The following is an 18788-nucleotide window of genomic DNA, read 5'->3' as shown; positions in this document are numbered from 1 at the left end:
CCACATGGCAGAACATAGTTTAGGTTATAAGAGCTGGTTGAAAACAAGCGTAGGCTAAGGCAGAGCTTTCATAATTAATGTCTCCGTGTTGTGCTGTCAGCCCAAAGGCTGCCTACAGTGATGTCTGCGCTTCTAGTGAAGTAGGTAGATGTTATGAACAGTGGCCCCTTCCAGGTAGGCAATAAATAAACACAATCTGAAGGTTCAAACAACAAACTATAGAGCAGGAGACCTGCCTGAACCCCGCAGAGCTAGATGGTGATTGGAGAGAAGGAAGGAGGCGTTAAATAAGCATCGACTTGTCTTGTCTGGGCAACTTCGGCATGACCTAGAATAGATTTGTAGACCAGCCTGAGCCCAAATTCAGAAATGTGCCTGCCTCTGCCTCCCAAGTACTGGGACTAAAGTCATGTGTCACCATGTCCAACAATGATCCTTGCTTCTGGAAGACTGGCCAGAGTTAATGGAATGAGAAACACCATGAAAGGAATTTAAACTGTATTACCAAGCTGGCATGTGTTTATGTAAGTTAGGTTTTTGGACTGTTGCTCAGGTAATGACCATCCACTTAAAAATTGAAAAACAAAAATCAGTGAAAAAAATGATGGAGGCAGGGAAGCTGGAATTAGTTGCTGCTTACTGTTTCAGTTGTTTTTTTTAAATATTTATTTATTTATTATGTATACAATATTCTGTCTGTGTATATGCCAGAAGAGGGCACCAGACCCCATTACAGATGGTTGTGAGTCACCATGTGGTTGCTGGGAATTGAACTCAGGACCTTTGGAAGAGCAGGCAATGCTCTTAACCACTGAGCCATCTCTCCAGCCCTGTTTCAGTTGTTTTTAAAATTGCTTTATAATTGGTTTCTATGTGCATGTGTATGTGTGTGGGGCACATGTGGAGGCCAGAGGACAACTCTGTTTGCCTTTCTCATGCCGGTCCTTCCGTGGGACTTAGGTCATCTGGGTGGTGTTCAGTGTCTTCACCTGCTAAGCTGTCTCACTGGCCCATGTTTCAGTTCTTAATTCTGTCCAGTCTGTCACTCCAGTCTCTCTTGACCTACTTTATGTGCCTATCATGGGATTTCTAGCGTGTTTAGTCACTCTTCCTTAGTTACAGAGACAGACAACTTCCCAGTCAAGCTTCAATTTTTCCCCAACCTTACCGTTTTTGCTTTTTTTTCTGACCTTCATATTTATTCATTTACTTTCCCTTTTTGCATGTGTATCTGTGGAGTGCATGCATGTTTGTAGTATGTTTTGATATGTGTGTTTGCATACATGAAGAGGTGTGAGATCAATATGGAACATCTTTCTTCATTGCTTTGCTACCTTTTTTTGGTTATTTGATGCAGGGTCTCTCTGTGTAACAGCTCTGGCTGTCCTGGAACTCGCTGTTAGACCAGGCTGGCCTTAACCTCACAGAGATCCTCCTCCCTCTGCCCCCTTCTGCCTCCCTCTGCCTCCCGAGTACTGGGACTAAAGGAGTGCGTCACCACTGCCTGGCTTTTTTCTACTTATTCTTTGAATCAGGATATCTCAGTCAAATCCGGTGCTCAGTAACAAGGCTAGTCTTGCTAACCAGCTTACTCAGGGTCCTCTGTCTCTACTTGCTGAGGCTGGAACTATGGGCAAGCTGGCATGCCAACCTGGGTTCTACTGACCTGAACACCAGTCCTCTTGATTATATGGCAAGCACTTTAACTTGCTCTCCTTCCCCCTTTACCCTCATGCTTTAATCAAACTGAAATATGTTTGCTTCTGTCTCAAGGTCAAATTCCTATCCTTACTTCCAAACCTTTATCAAATGCTAAGTGTTTTATGGCCTTTTTTTTATGATTTTACTCTCTATAACATTATACCTAGTATAGCAGTCATCAAAAACAAATGAAAAGCAACCCCCCCCCCCAATAAGACTATTACAGGGCACCTGGATTGACCGCTTCATCTTTCTACTCGTGGCATGTCTACCAAGACAGGTAATTCTCCACCCACTGCCTACTAAACCCTAACTTTAATTTTGGCCTGGCTCAGTTAAATCTGAGTTTGTAGATCCATTTTAGAATCCATGGCTGTCATATTGTCTTGTCCCACCTAGGAAGTCTTTAACAGTTTTTACCTTGATTTCCTTAAATTTATAACCTTGATCATGATTTGGGTACCTTTTTCCAAGAGCTTCTCCAAAGAAGGAAATCCTTGTCTGGCATAAGACAATAGTGCCTCCTATTTTCTTCTTAGTTTCTGAACTTGCAAGTGAGTCCAGAGCTTCTTAGAGCTTGAGCCTTTGGATGCTCTATGCCATTTTTAGGGAGGTAAAATGGAAGTTCTGTGTTGCCAGGATGCTACATAAAAGCCAGTGAACAAGACAGGCAATACTTTGCTTAAGGGATTATATTCAGTGTTTACCTAAGTGTCTTAAAGAGCACATGTCCAGTCGACAGCTATCTTGAAAGTCTCGTGTACCAAAGACTCATAACAGCAATGGGTATCATTGATTGTATACTTAACTTTGTGCATTATATATTAATTTTCACCTTTAATTTAAATTTCCATATCCCCAAAATACCAAGAAACATTAATTTAGCCAGGCTGTAAAATTATCTTACAATATATAAATTTGTAAATTTAGGTTTAACTCTAAATTTTATATTCCTACTTTGGAGATGACTCTTATGTAGATTCCTATGAAATTAGTTATCTGAAACACACTCAAAGAATACACTTCTTCCCAGGAAAAGCTCAGTAACCTAAATGGATTTTATTTTATGTGTATGTGTGCTATCTTGAGTAGGTTTGTGCAGATAAGTGTAATGCCCTGTTGAGGTCAGAAGAAGGCATCATATGCCCTGGGGCTGGAGTTACAGGCAGTTGTTAGCTGTCTGATGTGGGTGCTGGGAACCGAACTCAGGTCCTCTGCCAGAGCAGCAAATGCTCCTAACCACTGAGCCATTTCTCCAGACCTCCAACCTGAATGCTGAGGTGTGAATTCCTCTTAAGAGTTTTAGTAATCAACATACTGTTAGCAACAATCCTTTCCTAGTAGCATGGAACTACATATATTCACATGTATGTAGGCACTGAACCAAATTGCTTTGCTTGGGTACAAGATTGCTTGAGGCTATGAATCTGAAATTTAAAATCACCAAATAATAACGCTAGTTGCATTGCTAAATCATTTTTCTGTGTGAGAGTGTTGTGTGATATTTTTATTATATTCTGACATTGCTTGGAGTCAGAGGGCACAGCTAGCCACTAGCTGACCTAAATTAATCATGGAAGTTTGGAGAACTGTAGACAGAAAGGAGACAGGAAGTAGTAAGGCGGGGCAGACCGAGGAATGATAGAGGTAGGAGGTGACTGGTGGCTGCTTCTGCTTCTCTGACTCCAAGCAAGCTTTATTTGTCAGAACACAATCAAAATATCACAACATGAGAGAGATTCACTAACTGCTAGTTTTGTCAGTAGATCAAGGAATAATGTATTAGCCACTTCCTTTCTTGTTTTTGTTAGTGCTGGGACATGCACAGAGGACCGTGGTCATTCTAGGCAAATACTTGACTACTGAGCCCTCAGCTACTGTTGGCCATTTCTAATGTATAGAGGACAGGCAGATTTGAGTTTGAAGAGAAGAAAGTGGTTGCTTACTAGAAGAGATACATCTTCAGTCCACCAGGAATCTCTGGCTCCAGCCAGTGGCCTAGAGAATAGGGAACTTCACATGCTGGCGACATAGTTAAAGTGGAGTCAGAGAAGCCTTGATTTCAGTCCTGAAATAGTTTCAATTTTAGATCCTTGGTTCCCTCAGATTTAGACCATTTGTATAGCATATGGTTATAGTAAGGGTAAGTGTAACTTTAGAAAATGTATAGCTCATATCTTGCTTTCTCTTAGTGGTTATTAGTTTACAAGAACTCCGTATACTTTTAAAAGATCACTTAGGGGCTGGAGAGATGGTTCTTTGGTTAATGAGAATTGGCTGCTTTTTCAGGGACCCAGGGTTCAATTCCCTGCACCCACACGGCAACTCACAACCATCTGTAACTCCAATATCAAATACTTTCTTCTGACCTTTGCAGCATCCTACATACATGTGATGTGGTACACATACAAACACATAAGAAAACACTCATGTACATGAAATAATAAGCAAATGGTTTCTAAAATGCTTCTTAACCCAAAAATGAATTCATATTAAAGTCTGTGCCATTCTGGAAAAGAAAAGAAAATGCATAGCAGAGAGATGCATTTAGGTGTATAAAGTGCTGGCAGTTTCAAAGCCAGTCAGCTTTAAGTGGCATTTGATGAGGATGAGCACAAGGTTGAGTCTAATTCCATGGCTAACCTGTTACGTAGTAACAGCAGAAATGGGCACAGAGTAAGCCAAAGCCCCAGAGCACCCACTGGTAACCAACACAGTGCATTATCCCTATACCCCCGGAAGTTGAAGAATGAGGAACATGTTCTGGGAGCTGTGGGAGGACAGTAGCCAAGCTGGGTGTGGTGGTACCTACCTATAATCCCAGCACCGAGAAGATCTTGAGTTTGAGAACAGAGTGGACTACATGGTAAGACTCTCTCTTTCAAAAAGGAGGCAGGGGAAAGAGCATCATTCCTCATCAACTCTTCATAGAGCATTCATCAGGGCTGCATACTTTCCTGGGCAATCAGGACCACACAGATGTGTGAGCGCAGCCTCAGAGGACCCTAGCGCTAATGAAGGGAAGTAGGTGTGTGACTGGTAAGTGAACCAGGGAGCCTCAGATACCCAGAGAATCATCGTAGGGAATATTTGGGGTTGGGGAGTCATGGACGGAGAAGAATGTGCTGATGACATGACTCAGTCAGGAAAGCATTTCTTTACAGGAAAGTGTTTGCTTTGTCTTCTGTGTAGCATTTAATTAATATTGGCTTTATTAACCCCAGCATAGTGCATGCATGCATTCCATAGCCATTTTGTAGTGTGGTTTATTTATTCTGTATTTGTTCACTAAGCACCCATATGAAAGAGTACACAGACACCATGCTTCATTAGCTGAAGGTTCCTAAGCAGCTGTAAAGCCCTGTGTGGAGTGGGCTCTATAGCGTAGGGCAAGTCACAGCGCTTACCTTTTGTACCTGGACTAAGCCTGGTAGGGCACTTGGAGCATCCTGGGAGCACAAGAGAATTTGCCTACCTTTCCAGAAAGAGTTCTGGCTCTTCCAATGAGGTTCTCTGAGCCTTCTATTGTCTGAGGATCAGTTAGAGCCATGGTTCTCAACCTTCCTAATGCTCCAACCTTTTAATACAGTTCCTTATGGTGTGGTGATTCCCAAACATAAAATTATTTTTGTTGCCACTTTAAAATTGTAATTTTTCTACTGTTATGAATCATAATGTAAATATGTTTTCTGATAGTCTTAGGTGACCCCTGTAAAAGGACCATTTGACCTCAAAGGGGTCAAGATCCACCAGTTGAGAACCACTGGGCTAGAGGGTTAGAGGGTTTGACCTGTAGCCCCAGGGCTATGTAGAATACAGAACTCTTATCAAGGCCAAGGACTGGGGCGGTGGTGGTGCACACCTTTAATCCTAGCACTTGGGTGGCAGACGGGTGCATCTCTAGAGTTGGAGGCTAGCCTGGTCTATAGAATGAGTTCTAGCACCGCCAAGGTTACACAGACAACCCTCCCTGTCTTTAAAAACAAAACAAAATGCCAAGGATTGATCATTTGCTGGGTTCTATTCTTTCTTCTCCTCCTGGGAGTTAATTGGGGTTGTCTCCAGTTCTCTCCATCAGTAGAGATGAGTACTTTAGAATAATAGATGGTAACTCTTCCTGGAAATTGACTGATCTGCTTATTAGTATCTATGAGATGAAAATTGGCTCAAATTGAAATTCCAAATATGTATGTGCTTTGAAAAGTTCGATCCACAAATCCTGCTGCTACGACTGTTAGTTTTTGGTGTTTAATAATAAAGCAGGTCCTTGTATCATGAAAGAGGCAAAGAAATTTACAAACTCTAAAAGCTCTCTTTCTGCCCCTGCTGGCACACTTTAGTGATTTGATGAGGGCTGTGGTACCTAAAATAGACTTGCTGACAGCTGACATGGATCAGAATCCATCACTCCAACTGACCCGTGGCAGCTATATGTCAGGGTGCCTGTGCTTAGCTGACTCACCCTGGCAGTAAGGCTGAGCTGGGATTCTGCAGCTTGCTGTGGAGAGAGAGCATTCCGAATAGTTCACACTATTGCTTTTCTGTTTCATGTAAAGGATTGTAGGCTTGGGGAAGAAAAATGCTCTTTTCTCAAAGAATCTGAGTAGGAATTTGAAGGGTATGGAATGGAACAAACAGGATATCAGAAAGGGGGTTAGAGTAGACAGGTTCTCAGCTCTGAGAGGAGCTTTATAAGAAAGAGAACTAATAGCCAGCTGGTTGGTGATGGGAAAATATTGGCTCAGATGCCTGCACTGACATCAGATTGCAGTGTTTGTTGAGTTTTAGAATTGCCTTGGAATAGACACATGGGAACAAGACACCTTGCAGTAGGATTTTCGAGTGGGGGGGGGCATAACCAGAAGGATGGAATATAGAGCAAGGTGTTCCAAATGAGTGCCCGCAAGATTATTTGATCTATGAATATCAAAATGCTTAGTCTAAATAGAGAATCCTAAAATTGTAGGAAGGCTAAGTGATGTTTAAAACAAAACAAAAAAACTTGAAGTCCTTTAGTCTCTTTCATTCCTTCCTTCCTTTCTTCCCTTTTTCTTTCCTTTCTTCTCTCCCTCCCTCTTTCCCTCCCTTCCTCTTGCCTTCCTTTTTTTTCTTTTTACACAGGCTCCCTGTGTATAGCCCTAACTGTCTTGGAACTCTATGTGGACCACCAGGCTGGCCTCGAACTCACAGAGCTTTGTCTGCCTCTGCCTCCCAAGTGCTAGGATTAAAGGCACGTGCCAGTATGCAAGGCCATTGTGGTTTTTTTTTTTGTTCTGTAATTAAAAATAGAACAAAAATACATGTTTACATTTTAATTTGGAAGGTTTTGTTAAGTTTCATTAAAATCTTTTTTAGCCAGTGACTTTTAGTATATGTCCTTCAGTCCAAAGAAATGATCCATTTGTTTCTTAATGTTTTCTTAGTAGTTGACCTGATTTTATTTCTACTAATCACCTTTATCTTTATGTGAATGAAATTTTAGTTTTAAATTTAAATCCATATTTAGTATTTTATTCTTTATTGGTAGCAAAAATAACTAAAGTGATTTGGTAACATATATTTGATGAAATTTAGTCTGAGGACTTTTAATTTTTTGGACAGCTAATATTTAAATGTATTAACTAATTTACTATATTACATTTATGATTTTTTGTTGTTGTTGTTTTTCTAGACGGTTTTTCTGTAGTCTTGGAGCCTGTCCTGGAACTTGCTCTGTAGACTAGGCTGGCCTTGAACTCACAGAGATCTGCCAGTCTCTGCCTCCCTGAGTGCTGGGATTAAAGGCGTGCACCACCACCACCCGGCTTTAAATTTACTCTTATCTATTTGAAGTTGATTTCTGTAGAGGTAACCTTTACAAAGCAATAACAGGAAATAAGGAAAATGCCTTGGCTCTCAGATCTTTTCAGCCGTGTTCTGGCCAGTCAGTCATCCAGGGTACTTTATGGTAGACTTTGCAGCAAGGCAGTTTTGTCCAAATATGAACAGTAGTAGGTATTATGTTAAAAAATTGCATAGAAGCCAGGCGGTGGTGGCGCCGGGCGGTGGAGGCAGAGACAGGCGGATCTCTGTGAGTTCAAGCCAGCCTGGTCTACAAGAGCTAGTTCCAGGACAGGAACCAAAAACTACAGAGAAACCCTGTCTCGAAAAATCCAAAAAAAAAAATTGCATAGAAACCGGTCAGTGGTGGCGCATGCCTTTAATCCCAGCACTCGGGAGGCAGAGGCAGGCGGCTCTCTGTGAGTTCGAGGCCAGCCTGGACTACAAGAGCTAGTTCCAGGACAGGAACCAAAAAGCTACGGAGAAACCCTGTCTCGAAAATTCAAAATAAATAAATAATAAATAAATAAATAAATAAAATTGCATAGAAAAAATTTTGATATGTTGTGTTTAACAGTGTTGAGCAGGTTTCATTCCTGTAGACTTCCTTCAAGTTTTTAATTAAGTGCATCTGTGAATGCCCTGAAACTTCGAGGAGCAGATTATCTACAGCTTTCCTCGAATAGCAGTGGTCTGACACCGCAACCCTGAAGACTTACATTCTGCACTACACATTGTGAGACCTCAGAAGGGGAATTTGTGCTTTCACCACTGACTATGGGTTTTATTAGTGGTGCATTCCCCGCGACTTATTGAACACTGGTGTTTAAAGTTACTATGTAGCATAAATAAATGTTTATACCAGCAAGATTTGTGTAAAATATTACTGATTCAGAAGATAAGAATTTAGAATACACATAATTCAGCCAAACGTAGATTTCATGGTCCTCAGGAGTGCCTTCTGAGGCATAATTCAAACATGAAACTGAAGCAAAACAAGCTGTGCATTTTTCTCTCATAAGTGCTTATAGAAGCATTGTCGCTTGCAGGGAGGCGCAAGTCTGTGAAAGTAGCTTGTATCTCAGAGAGAGCAGCCATTGTGAGAGGGAAGTCTGTGCTGCTGGGGAGAGTGTGCTGACGTAGGTCTGTGCCAGCATTGCATAGTTCTGTGGAGGTGCCAGTTCTGTGCAGCTGCTTTCCTGGCAGCAGCTGGGAAATGTAGGTTTCATGAATAGGGCTGATCAGCACTGTGTCCTAAGCCTTCTTCCTGTGTTTTTACCTAAGCTGTAATGCCAAGAATAGAGCAAAGGAATGGGGTTGTGTGTGAGATGATGAAGTGGGGGTGTGATAGGGGAAGGAAGGCCATCATCAATGATGAAAGCTCTCACAGGAAGGTCCCAGGTCTTCGGCAGCGTTCCTTTGAACAGCTATAGCATACAGCAATTACAGAGTCTGTAATATGTTTCCTGTAATTTTGATGAAATGAAACCAGATCTCCATGGAAACCACATGGGAATTATTTTCATTTTGAAACAAAGTGATGTGTTTCCAGTTGGAGTCAGGGGTACACAACTTTGTAGTCTCTGCTACATGGGGGTGGAGGGTTGAGGCTGGAGGATTATTTGAGTCCAGGAGTTCTTGAGACCAGCCTGAGCAATACCTTGAGACAGCAACTGAAGCAAAAAGAGGGTGGGAGCTAGTGACCTTGACCAAAGTCAGCTGGCGGAGTGGGGGTCCTTTCAGCTGCATCGGTAGGAGAGGATTCTGTACAGAAGACCAATCCCATTTCTTTTTTTTTTTTTAAATATTTATTTATTATGCATACAATATTCTGTCTGTGTGTATGTCTGCAGGCCAGAAGAGGGCACCAGACCTCATTACAGATGGTTGTGAGCCACCATGTGGTTGCTGGGAATTGAACTCAGGACCTTTGGAAGAACAGGCAAGGCTCTTAACCTCTGAGCCATCTCTCCAGCCCCCCCAATCCCATTTCTTTAACTGGTAACACTAGGTCTTTATCCCTACAATATCAGGAAATTCTTGTGTTTGTAATTAAAAATTAATGACACACCCTACTGAAGGGTGAAGTCACCTTGTGGGACTCCCCAGGGATTAGTCGTTTAGCCAAGCTGACCATATTTAACAGAAAAGAAGTGACAGAAAGATGGATCAAGTTTCGGAGTGGTGATGGAATTGCTAATGGGTCCATGTTTTCAGAGTCTAAGGAAGAAATTTCATTGCTAACAGGTCCCGTTTTCAGAGTCTAAGGAAGAGATTGAATTTTTTTATTTTTGTGGTTTCTTGCTGACTAGTGAGAGCACCCGTGTTTAAAATAAAAAGAAAAGAAAAAAATTTAAAAAAAAAAACCTCTTCTAAAAAAATTGCCTGGGTAAACTTGGTAGCAGTTTTAAGGGCTGTGCAGGCTGTGCATTCTAAGGAGCAGTGCCAGTTTTAGAGGAGCTGGAGGCGGACAGAGGCAGGGTTGGCAAGAGCGGAGTACCAGGTGTGCTGAGCCAGGCCACAGAGACCGGAAATGAATTCCGTGGATACTAACGTACGGAAATTCACCTGTTCTGTGTCCTGCCTCAATCTGGGAGAGCCAGAGGACGGGCATATTTATTCCTTAAGGACAGACAGGTGCCATTTCCCAGCTGGTTCTCGGTGGCCACCCTCTTGCCAGACTGGTTGCTTTTGGGGAGCAGTGTCACCCTTAGCTTTTAGGGTGGAAACAGTAGCCTTGCTTTTGATTTGTCCATTTGTTTTTAAGCTATTATTTGTAATCCTGTTGTGATTAAAAGAAATTTGTTTTAGGGGTAAACTGATAAGGTATTTAATTTCTTAGTGCATGATAAAATAGTACAAACCATGGGCATAAAATTAAAAATCCAAATTTTAAAAAAATGTAGGCAGGCGATAAGGTGGTGCAGTAGGTAAAGTTGTCTGCTGCCTGACAGGGCCACTGCCTGATGGTCTATGGGATCCTCAGGAGAGAACTGACTGTAGACATTGTTCTCTGACGTCTGCTCATTCGGCATATATGCCTATGCATATACACACATACACCGCACACACAAACATGCATCCTCTAAGAAGAAAATTGTTAGGAAGTTTAGAACTGAAGTAAGTTGTAAAGGTTTCTTTTTATATTCCTTGAAGTCTTATGGATTGGTGGAATAGCACAGCAGTTAAAGGTGCTCACTACCATACCTACTGACCTCAGGTCAAACCCTAGAACTGACATAGAAAAGGAGGAGAACCAACTCCGGCAACAAGCATGGCTCTCTTTCCCCTGCCCCACCTAGCCCCTTGTCTGTCTCTCTGTCTTTCTCTCTTGCATGCACAATTGTGCATGCGTGTGTGCATGCACACACACACTAAATTTGCCTTTGTTTTATCAACCTTGTGTAGGAAAATCAGTTTAATAATTAGACACTTCTCTAAGTGTCAGTACTTGGTATCTCTGTGATTGGTGGCTAACTTGAGTGTTAATCTGTGTTATGTCATATAGTTTGAAAGGAAAATATTTTAACTTGGGGCGGTGATGAGAATTCAAAATCCAGGCAAATAGGTAATTCTTAGAAAATATTCCTAATTTTCTGTTCCCTGTAGATGGATTCATTACAAAAAACTAAATGGTGTACTGTGACAGGTTTCCTACAGTCTGTGCTGTGTTCAAATGAACTGGATTCAAAACCCAGGATTTGTCAGAGACTGCCTTTTAATGACACAGGTGGTTTGTGCATAGTGTCTAAGTGTTGAGTAGCCTCTCCAAGACTGAGAGGCACCTAATGCAGATCGGGTTTAGTAATTAACCTGATTTCGTTTGGGACTTGAATGTTGTAAAATGCACAAACGTTGGGTTTATCTTGAGTCATCTTATTCTCATTTGGGGTTGATGGAAATGAAGTAAGGACCAAGTAAACAACTTTTTTTCAGGTGCAAATTCGACCATGGAACCTAAGTGACAGTGACTTTGTAATGGATGGTTCTCAGCCTTTGGACCCCAGAAAAACTATCTTTGTTGGGGGAGTTCCACGACCCCTTCGAGCTGGTGAGTGGAAATAGTAACGCCACAACAAAAGGGATGACAACAAAACCCAATGTGTTCTCTCTGTCTGGGTCTCCAGTCAGACGGGCACAGCCTCCAACAGGAAGTCTGCCATGTCGGTTTCACTGAGCTGACTTTTCTATGGTTAAGAATTTTTCCCAAAATGCTGTATATCCTTCTGATGCAAGAGTCCATTTCATTAAACCATTTTGTGGAAAGGATGAGCTCTATTCAATTCTTTCCTATTTACCCGCACATTAAAATAATAATATCTGACAGTGTGCATGCTCATGCAAGTTGGTGTTGCAGTTACCATCAGAGATCTGTCCAGCGCATGGGGAGCTCGGCCATTGAGAAGTCAAACTACTTCTGGGAAATGTACCTGGGAATTATACTAGACCCCTGGGCCTCCCCCAGCAAGGCAGGATCTAATTAGTTTTAATGATTTCCAGAAATAAAAATGTCCAGAAATGACATATTGAGGACCTTACACATTCTAGACCAAGCACTCATATCCTCACTTGCTTTCTACTGTTATTTTGAGACAGTCTCCCAAAGTTGTCAGACTGGCCTGGGACTCACTGTGTAGACCAAGCAGGCCTTAGACTCCTCCTGCCTCAGCCTGTCAAGTAGCTGAGACTGCAGGCCCACACCTGGCCTACCTCCTTTGTTGCTGTTGTTTGTTGTTGCTGTTTTAATTTGTTTCCAAGGATGAAACATTCATGCAGCCGAGGGTAAACCGAGTCATAATGAACTAGAGATTTGAAGTGGCGTTGAACTGATGCCTCTACGTGTAAACCCGGAGACAAGCCAGGAGCAGTGACAGTCGCCTGTAAGCTGAGCATCCCAGAGGCTGACACATGATGATTTCAAGTCTGAGTTTTACCTGAGCTACTTACTGAGTGAAGACAAGGCCAGGCTGGACTATATAGAAATCTCAACATAATTTGAATTCTTACTCCAATCTATATACACACACAGACACACACACACTACACACACACAGAGAGACATACACATACACTACACATGCACACGCACGCACATGCACAGTCTACATAGTTCTACACACACACATACCCCAACCACACAAGCCCTTTGAACTCTAGAAGAAGTTAATGGCTTGTAACTTGTAACTCTAGCACGGAGAGGTTGAAGCAGAAGGGGTCTTGAGTTTTGGGCTAACTTACTTAGTGAGCCCCTGTCTCAAAAAATGGGATATGATCATAATTCTATTTTAAAGAACTTTAAAAAATATTGTGATTATGTTAATTTTATACTATGTCTAAAAATCAGAGCTCTCTGGGTTCTCTAATGAAAAACTGAGCCAAAAGAAATCACTTGATAAAATCCAGGAAGGGCCAACTCATTGGGAACAACTCGAGACAAGAGCAGCTGCAGCATTTTGGTCCTAAGTTATATGTGTGTTTAGGAACAGGCGATGTGAGGGGGGCTGTAGAACAGCATGACTCTTCTGACTGTCGATGTGCAAGGCTGGAGAAGAAGAACCTCACTGAGAGTTTCACTGCACACAGATTTTACAGTTGGATAATCACTGCTATACCTTGCAACTAACTGCACAATACAATGGAAGTTGTTTTAATATTTGACCCTGCCCCCTTACTTTCCCATATGAAGAACCTTTATAAGTCCTAAAGTTGGATATAGTGGCATACACCTGCAAGCCCAGGCAGAGAAAGGTGGATCTCTTGAGTTCCAGGTCAACTTGTCTACATAGTTTCAGGTCAGGCAAAATCACACAGTGCCCACAACCACAACTGATTTTAACTTGTCAGGTCTTGATTTTAAGTCACAGGGACTGTAGTTAATAAGCTACATTGAACTCAATGTTGAGCTTCAGCAAGATGCTGCAAGTTCTAGAATCAGACAAAAATGATACTAGGTTATAAAGCTGGGCATTGGGCACACAGTTGTCATCCCTGTACATGGAAGAAGAAGGCAGGTGCATCAAGAGTTCAGTGTTCTCCTTAGCTGCTTAATGAGTTCAAGGCATGCCTTCATTACATAAGATCCTTGTCTCAAAATGCCAAAAAAATGAAAATAAGTATTTTTAAAAAGTATATTCAGTTATCTAATCAGAAATAGGATATGTGTTCTATTTAGAGAATATACCTAATATGTCTTGGATTTTTTTTAAGTTAGCTGTTTTTGTCTTAAAATTGGTTTGTTTTGGCAGATATGTAGTAGAGGCTTAGTAAGGTCTACTTACTTCAGGTCTACTGGTCTACTTGCCATGTTACTTCCAGCCCAGTTGCCAGCATTTCTAGAATGCAGTTGGTGCCTAGTGTCTAGGAAGCCCATTATTAAATAAATCAGCAAGGGCATGCCGTACTGAGCTGAGTGAACATCTCACCATCCTGTTAAACAGATCATTTTCTATTGAGAACCAAAGCTTTGGAACAGGACACAAGGAATGTATTGATAGTTGAAGACTAAATTATATTCTTTTTTTTTTTTTTTTGGTTTTTTTGAGACAGGGTTTCTCTGTGGCTTTGGAACCTGTCCTGGAACTAGCTCTGTAGACCAGGCTGGTCTCAAACTCACAGAGATCCACCTGCCTCTGCCTCCTGAGTGCTGGGATTAAAGGCGTTCGCCACCATCGCCCGGCTTAAATTATATTCTTTAACATGATTCTGTATTTTGCTCTTGAAATATTACAGAGCATTTTTCAAAATATTTTTAAATTTCTGTATGCCTGCAATAGTTCATGTGTATCATGTGCTGGCCGATGTCTGTGGAAGACAGGGAACTTTGGATTCCCAGAACTGGACGTACAGGTGCTTGTGAGCCATATGACGTGGGTGCTGGGAAAGCAAACCTGGGGCCTGCAAAAGCAGCAAATGCTCTTAACTACTGAGCCATCGCTCTGGCTGAAGACTGGCTTTCTTTATCAAGTGTCTCAGTGCATGATCTTCCTTGGGCCTCACATAGTAGGTAAGGCTTTGGATTTTAGGAAATATTTTTTTTCTTTCCCTTTATCTTGGCCAAAAACTGTTGTGATTGGAAGACTGGAATGTTATCATCTATGTTATTCCTATAAATCTTTTGAGGGTTTTTTTTTAAGAGTGCTGGGATTAAAGGCGTGTGCCACCACCGCCCGCCTAGTACTGAATATTTTGTTTATTTATTTATTTATTATTTATTTATATAGTATTCTGTTTGCTTATATGCCTGCAGGCCAGAAGAGGGCACCAGACCTCATTACAGATGGTTGTGAGCCACCACGTGGTTGCTGGGAATTGAACTCAGGACCTTTGGAAGAACAGGCAGTGCTCTTAACCACTGAGCCATCTCTCCAGCCCCTTTGAGGTTTTTTTTTTGTTTTGTTTTGTTTTACTTTTGACATTGTAAGATAGGGACTATCATAATATTTATTCTAAATGTAGCCTTATCCATCTGAATAGAAATATCTTGAAAGAAGCAAGTATCATCCTAACTGAGCTTATAGTGTCTATTGAATTAAATATTTTTACGCTTTGACAAAACTTTTTGTTTTTTGAGACAGGGTCTCACTATGGAGCCCAAACTATCATCAAACTCATAATCTTCCTGCCAGACATGACCCACCATACCCAGATCAAAGCTCCTTTTTAAAATTCAGGTTGGCAGGGGAAATCATGGGCCTAGAGAAATCAACTTGAGGGTGAGGAGTAAGAAGGAGTAAGGGGATCCAGTGAAAAGTGGAACCCGATGAGTTGTGGGTCGAGGTCGGGTAACGCACATTGCTGTCTGTATCTGATCCCCCTTTCCATCACTCCTGTGATTAACTGAAGCAAGCAAAGGATGGTCTGTCCTAAATCTGGTGTTTCTCAGAGCACCCCATTTCCCTTGGGGGGAAGACACTGTAAGTAGACTCACCCTGCCCCCATGTGGATAAAGTCTGCACATTCCTTTGAGAGCCCACTGAAGAACTAGGCCGTTTGTCTGCTTCTCTGTGAGTTACTGAGACAATCGCATGCTGACCTTTTTCCAAGTGGTAACGAGCAACATAGTATTCCGAATCCCCACACAGAAGCCCTTCGGTATATCCCTGTGGCGTTGGGACCTCTCCAAGATACACCCCTCTTCCCTCTGACAATAAATCAGTGTCAGGCAGGGGCTATGAGGAGAACAAGTAGAGACTGGAATGCCTGGTTTCGAAGTGTTCTCTACTTCCTTTGCATGAGTGTTCCTCCCACTCCATCTTTTTGACTTGGGTGTCTTGGTTGTGCCTAAGTTTTGGAATCTCTTCTTCCCAAATCAATAGGCTTTAGACCCACGCTTTTCATTTGATGACTTCCTTCCAACATTTGCTCAGACCAGGCCTTTCAGAGCAGCTTCACCTTGAGAGACTGAGGTCTTGAGCTCCCAGAGTCATTGTTTCTCTGTTGTTGGGTCTTTGATTTTTCTTAACCATTGCTCTGCGAAGTCTTTCCTTTCTTTTTCTCCCCATTAATCCTGAAGTTTCGTTCTCTTCCTGCTCCCCACCCCTGTTGCTCTATGATGGCTTTTACGTCAAGGTAAAGATCCATTATGGTGTAAGAAATTTAATCCATGGCACGATGCATGCCAGGCATGTTATTTATCATTGAGCTTCAAGTCCAGCCCTGGGAGGTAGACTTCTGAATGATATATACCATATGGAGAGAATATATATCTCACGATTTCTCAGGATCATTATTCCAGACATTTTGTCCAAATATTCTGATAGCGCATATGAACTGGGGATCACACCCTGATTTGCAGTTAGGAAATGGTCTTGGAACCATATCCCTTTCTGTTCTGTGAGATGGTAGACGGCCAAAGTGACGGCGTGTCAAGTTTCTCAGCAGCAGACACTTTCTCATCCAGTCCCAAAGTTCATGATGAAGTGACCCAAGTAAACACCAGGTTTGACATGCTGTAGGGATAAGTACTTTATAATGTTTAATTTGTGTTCCACCCTCCTCCTCCCAGACGAACCTTTGCCCATAGGTGTTGTCAAACATTGTCATATCCATGACAGACTGAGCCAGCATAAAGCCATAGTTAGGCTGGGATGGATTAATGTTTATAGAGCAGCAACCAAGCCAGCTTAATTTAAAGCAAAGATTTATGAGCAGGAAGAAAAAACCCTGAACAGTCAAGTGCCACTGTGTACTCAGCAGTGTGCTTAGAGCTGCTTACTCATGCTTAGTCTTTATGCTAACCTTGTGAGGTTGTCCGCAGAAGACTGTGTTTTCCGTGAGGAGGCAGTAAGTGAAAACAGCAACAAGTCCCCAGTCTCCGTGGTTAGCTCTAGGCTCTGTGTATCGATGGAAGCTGTTTTGTCCAGTGGAGACCTAGGATATTGTCTCAGTAAAAGAGCAACTTGGTAGCAGTTTGATTTAATGAACTTAAATAAATGCTCCCCTTCTGACTTAGTGTTCCGTGCCATCGTTTAAAAATGACACAGAATGGAAGTGTGTGCAGCCTCCTCTTGAACCCTTATGAGCCAGCTTAACAATTGTGGGAGACCTAGGAAGTCCGTCTGCCCTTACCGTCCGAGGCGCCGCATGCTTTTCCTGTCACTTTTTGTTTATTTCTAAAGAGAAGAAATAGGACTTCTAGATCTCAATTTAGAATCTATAAAGATGAATGTGGTGATGTTTCTCTTCGAAATCCTCATTCCTCTGCCACCTTACTTGTCTCACAGTGGCCCAGACTTAGACATTGCCTTCAGGCTGGCTTTAAAAAGTAATTAAACAAGAGGGGTAGAATGGGGAAATCAAGATCTTCTCTCTGAACTGAAGTCCTTTTTACAGCTGAAGAATCAGGAGCAGGTCCAAGAAACCATAATGGGGTTCAGCTTCAGCTTCAGAGGTGTAGTCAGCACAAGACAGAATCCATGAAATGCTGTATGCTCCCAAGGCTGCGTTCTTCTTGCTCCCTCTCTGCTGTGAGACTCTGTGGAGCTCCCACACAGGAGCCGGCAAGGGAACAGGACTCAGAGGAGGCTTTGCTGCTACTGTGAAAGCCCATCATGAAGTGATTTGGTTTAGGAGTGCAGAGCACACAGTCTAAACTGCAGCATGCCCTCACAGAGCTCCGACTCCCGCCAGCTTCTTACTTCTGTGCTGACTAGACAGACCCGAGGACACTGGGAGTGACCGGAAGTGGTTTTGAGGCACGTCCTGTAGACTCTTCTTTGTTGCCTGCATGAACTCCATGTGGACTCCAAATTTCTCATCTGTGTGCCTGGTCCTCGAACCCCTGTCTTCCTTGGGTTAAGTTTCTTACTGTGCTCCATGGAGTTCCCCTTCCCATTCTCTACAGAGAGAGGTTTAGACTGAGGTTCACTGTCATCATAGGCTGGCTTATTCAATAGGACATAGGCTTGATTAGGACTCAGATTTCACAGCAAGATCATGGATTCATGTCTGCAGAGATAGATGAATCCATGAAGATTTATCTGTCCAGACAATTACTGACTGTCTTGATTTTCTCTCTCCCTTCTAGAAAGTCTAAATGATAGCCCGTTTCTTTCATTCCTGCTTTCCTCCCATCAGAAGAAGGGGGCATGTACAAGACATCGTTGTGTTCACTAGTGATGCTTTAGAGACTTCTAAACCTAGTCTCTAAAGGTAGCTGTGTATCGCAACATTTGCCAGTAAACTTACATCTTCTATTTAAAAAATAGAAAAACTTGGTGCTGTGAGATGGTTCAGCAGTTAAGAGCACGTGATGTTCATGAGAACCGGAGTTCAAATCCCAGCGCCCACATAGGGTGGTTCACGAATGCTTATTAACTTTAGATCCAAGGGTTCCAACCCCTTCTTCCAGCCTCTGCTGGAAGAGCACCACAGGAAGACTTAGGCTTGAGGAAATGGTCAACTGTAGACAATTGTTTGATTGCTTTTGATTTTTTTTCTCCAAAGGTGATCATAACATAGACTTAAAATTTAGATTCAGGAGACTGAGGTGTGGCTCAGATGGTAAAATACTTGCCTAGTATGCACAAGGCCCCAAGTCCAATCCTCAGTGCAATTGAAGCCAGCTGTGGTGGCACACGCCTGTGATCCCAGGACTTAAGAGGTGGAGGCAGAAGGATAAGGAATTCAAGGTCATCTTTAGCTACACAGAGTTTGAAGCCAGTCTGGGCTACATGGGATAAAAAAATAAATAACCCCCCCCCCCCCCGCAAGCTGTGAATTAGATGAAAATTTGTCGGTTTTCTTGAAAAAATTCTTCCTTTAGCCAC

The 18788-nt window shown here is 42.3% G+C and overlaps 1 protein-coding gene across 8 annotated transcripts in view; it reads left to right on the top strand.

The window, feature by feature from the left end:
• The window catches only part of Cpeb3 (cytoplasmic polyadenylation element binding protein 3), a 184680-nt gene that overhangs the window by 138132 nt on the left and 27760 nt on the right, over positions 1–18788 (top strand). For all 8 annotated transcript variants that reach the window (XM_075973925.1, XM_075973926.1, XM_075973927.1 and 5 more), the window contains one exon: positions 11458–11572. In XM_075973925.1, the coding sequence (XP_075830040.1) occupies positions 11458–11572 (115 nt within the window). The remainder of the gene's footprint in view (positions 1–11457; positions 11573–18788) is intronic.

The sequence above is a fragment of the Microtus pennsylvanicus genome, chromosome 5, assembly GCF_037038515.1.
Source record: "Microtus pennsylvanicus isolate mMicPen1 chromosome 5, mMicPen1.hap1, whole genome shotgun sequence".
Classification (NCBI taxonomy): Eukaryota; Metazoa; Chordata; class Mammalia; order Rodentia; family Cricetidae; genus Microtus; species Microtus pennsylvanicus.
Note: the sequence above shows the minus strand (reverse complement) of the source record. Positions and strands in the feature narration are given on the sequence as shown.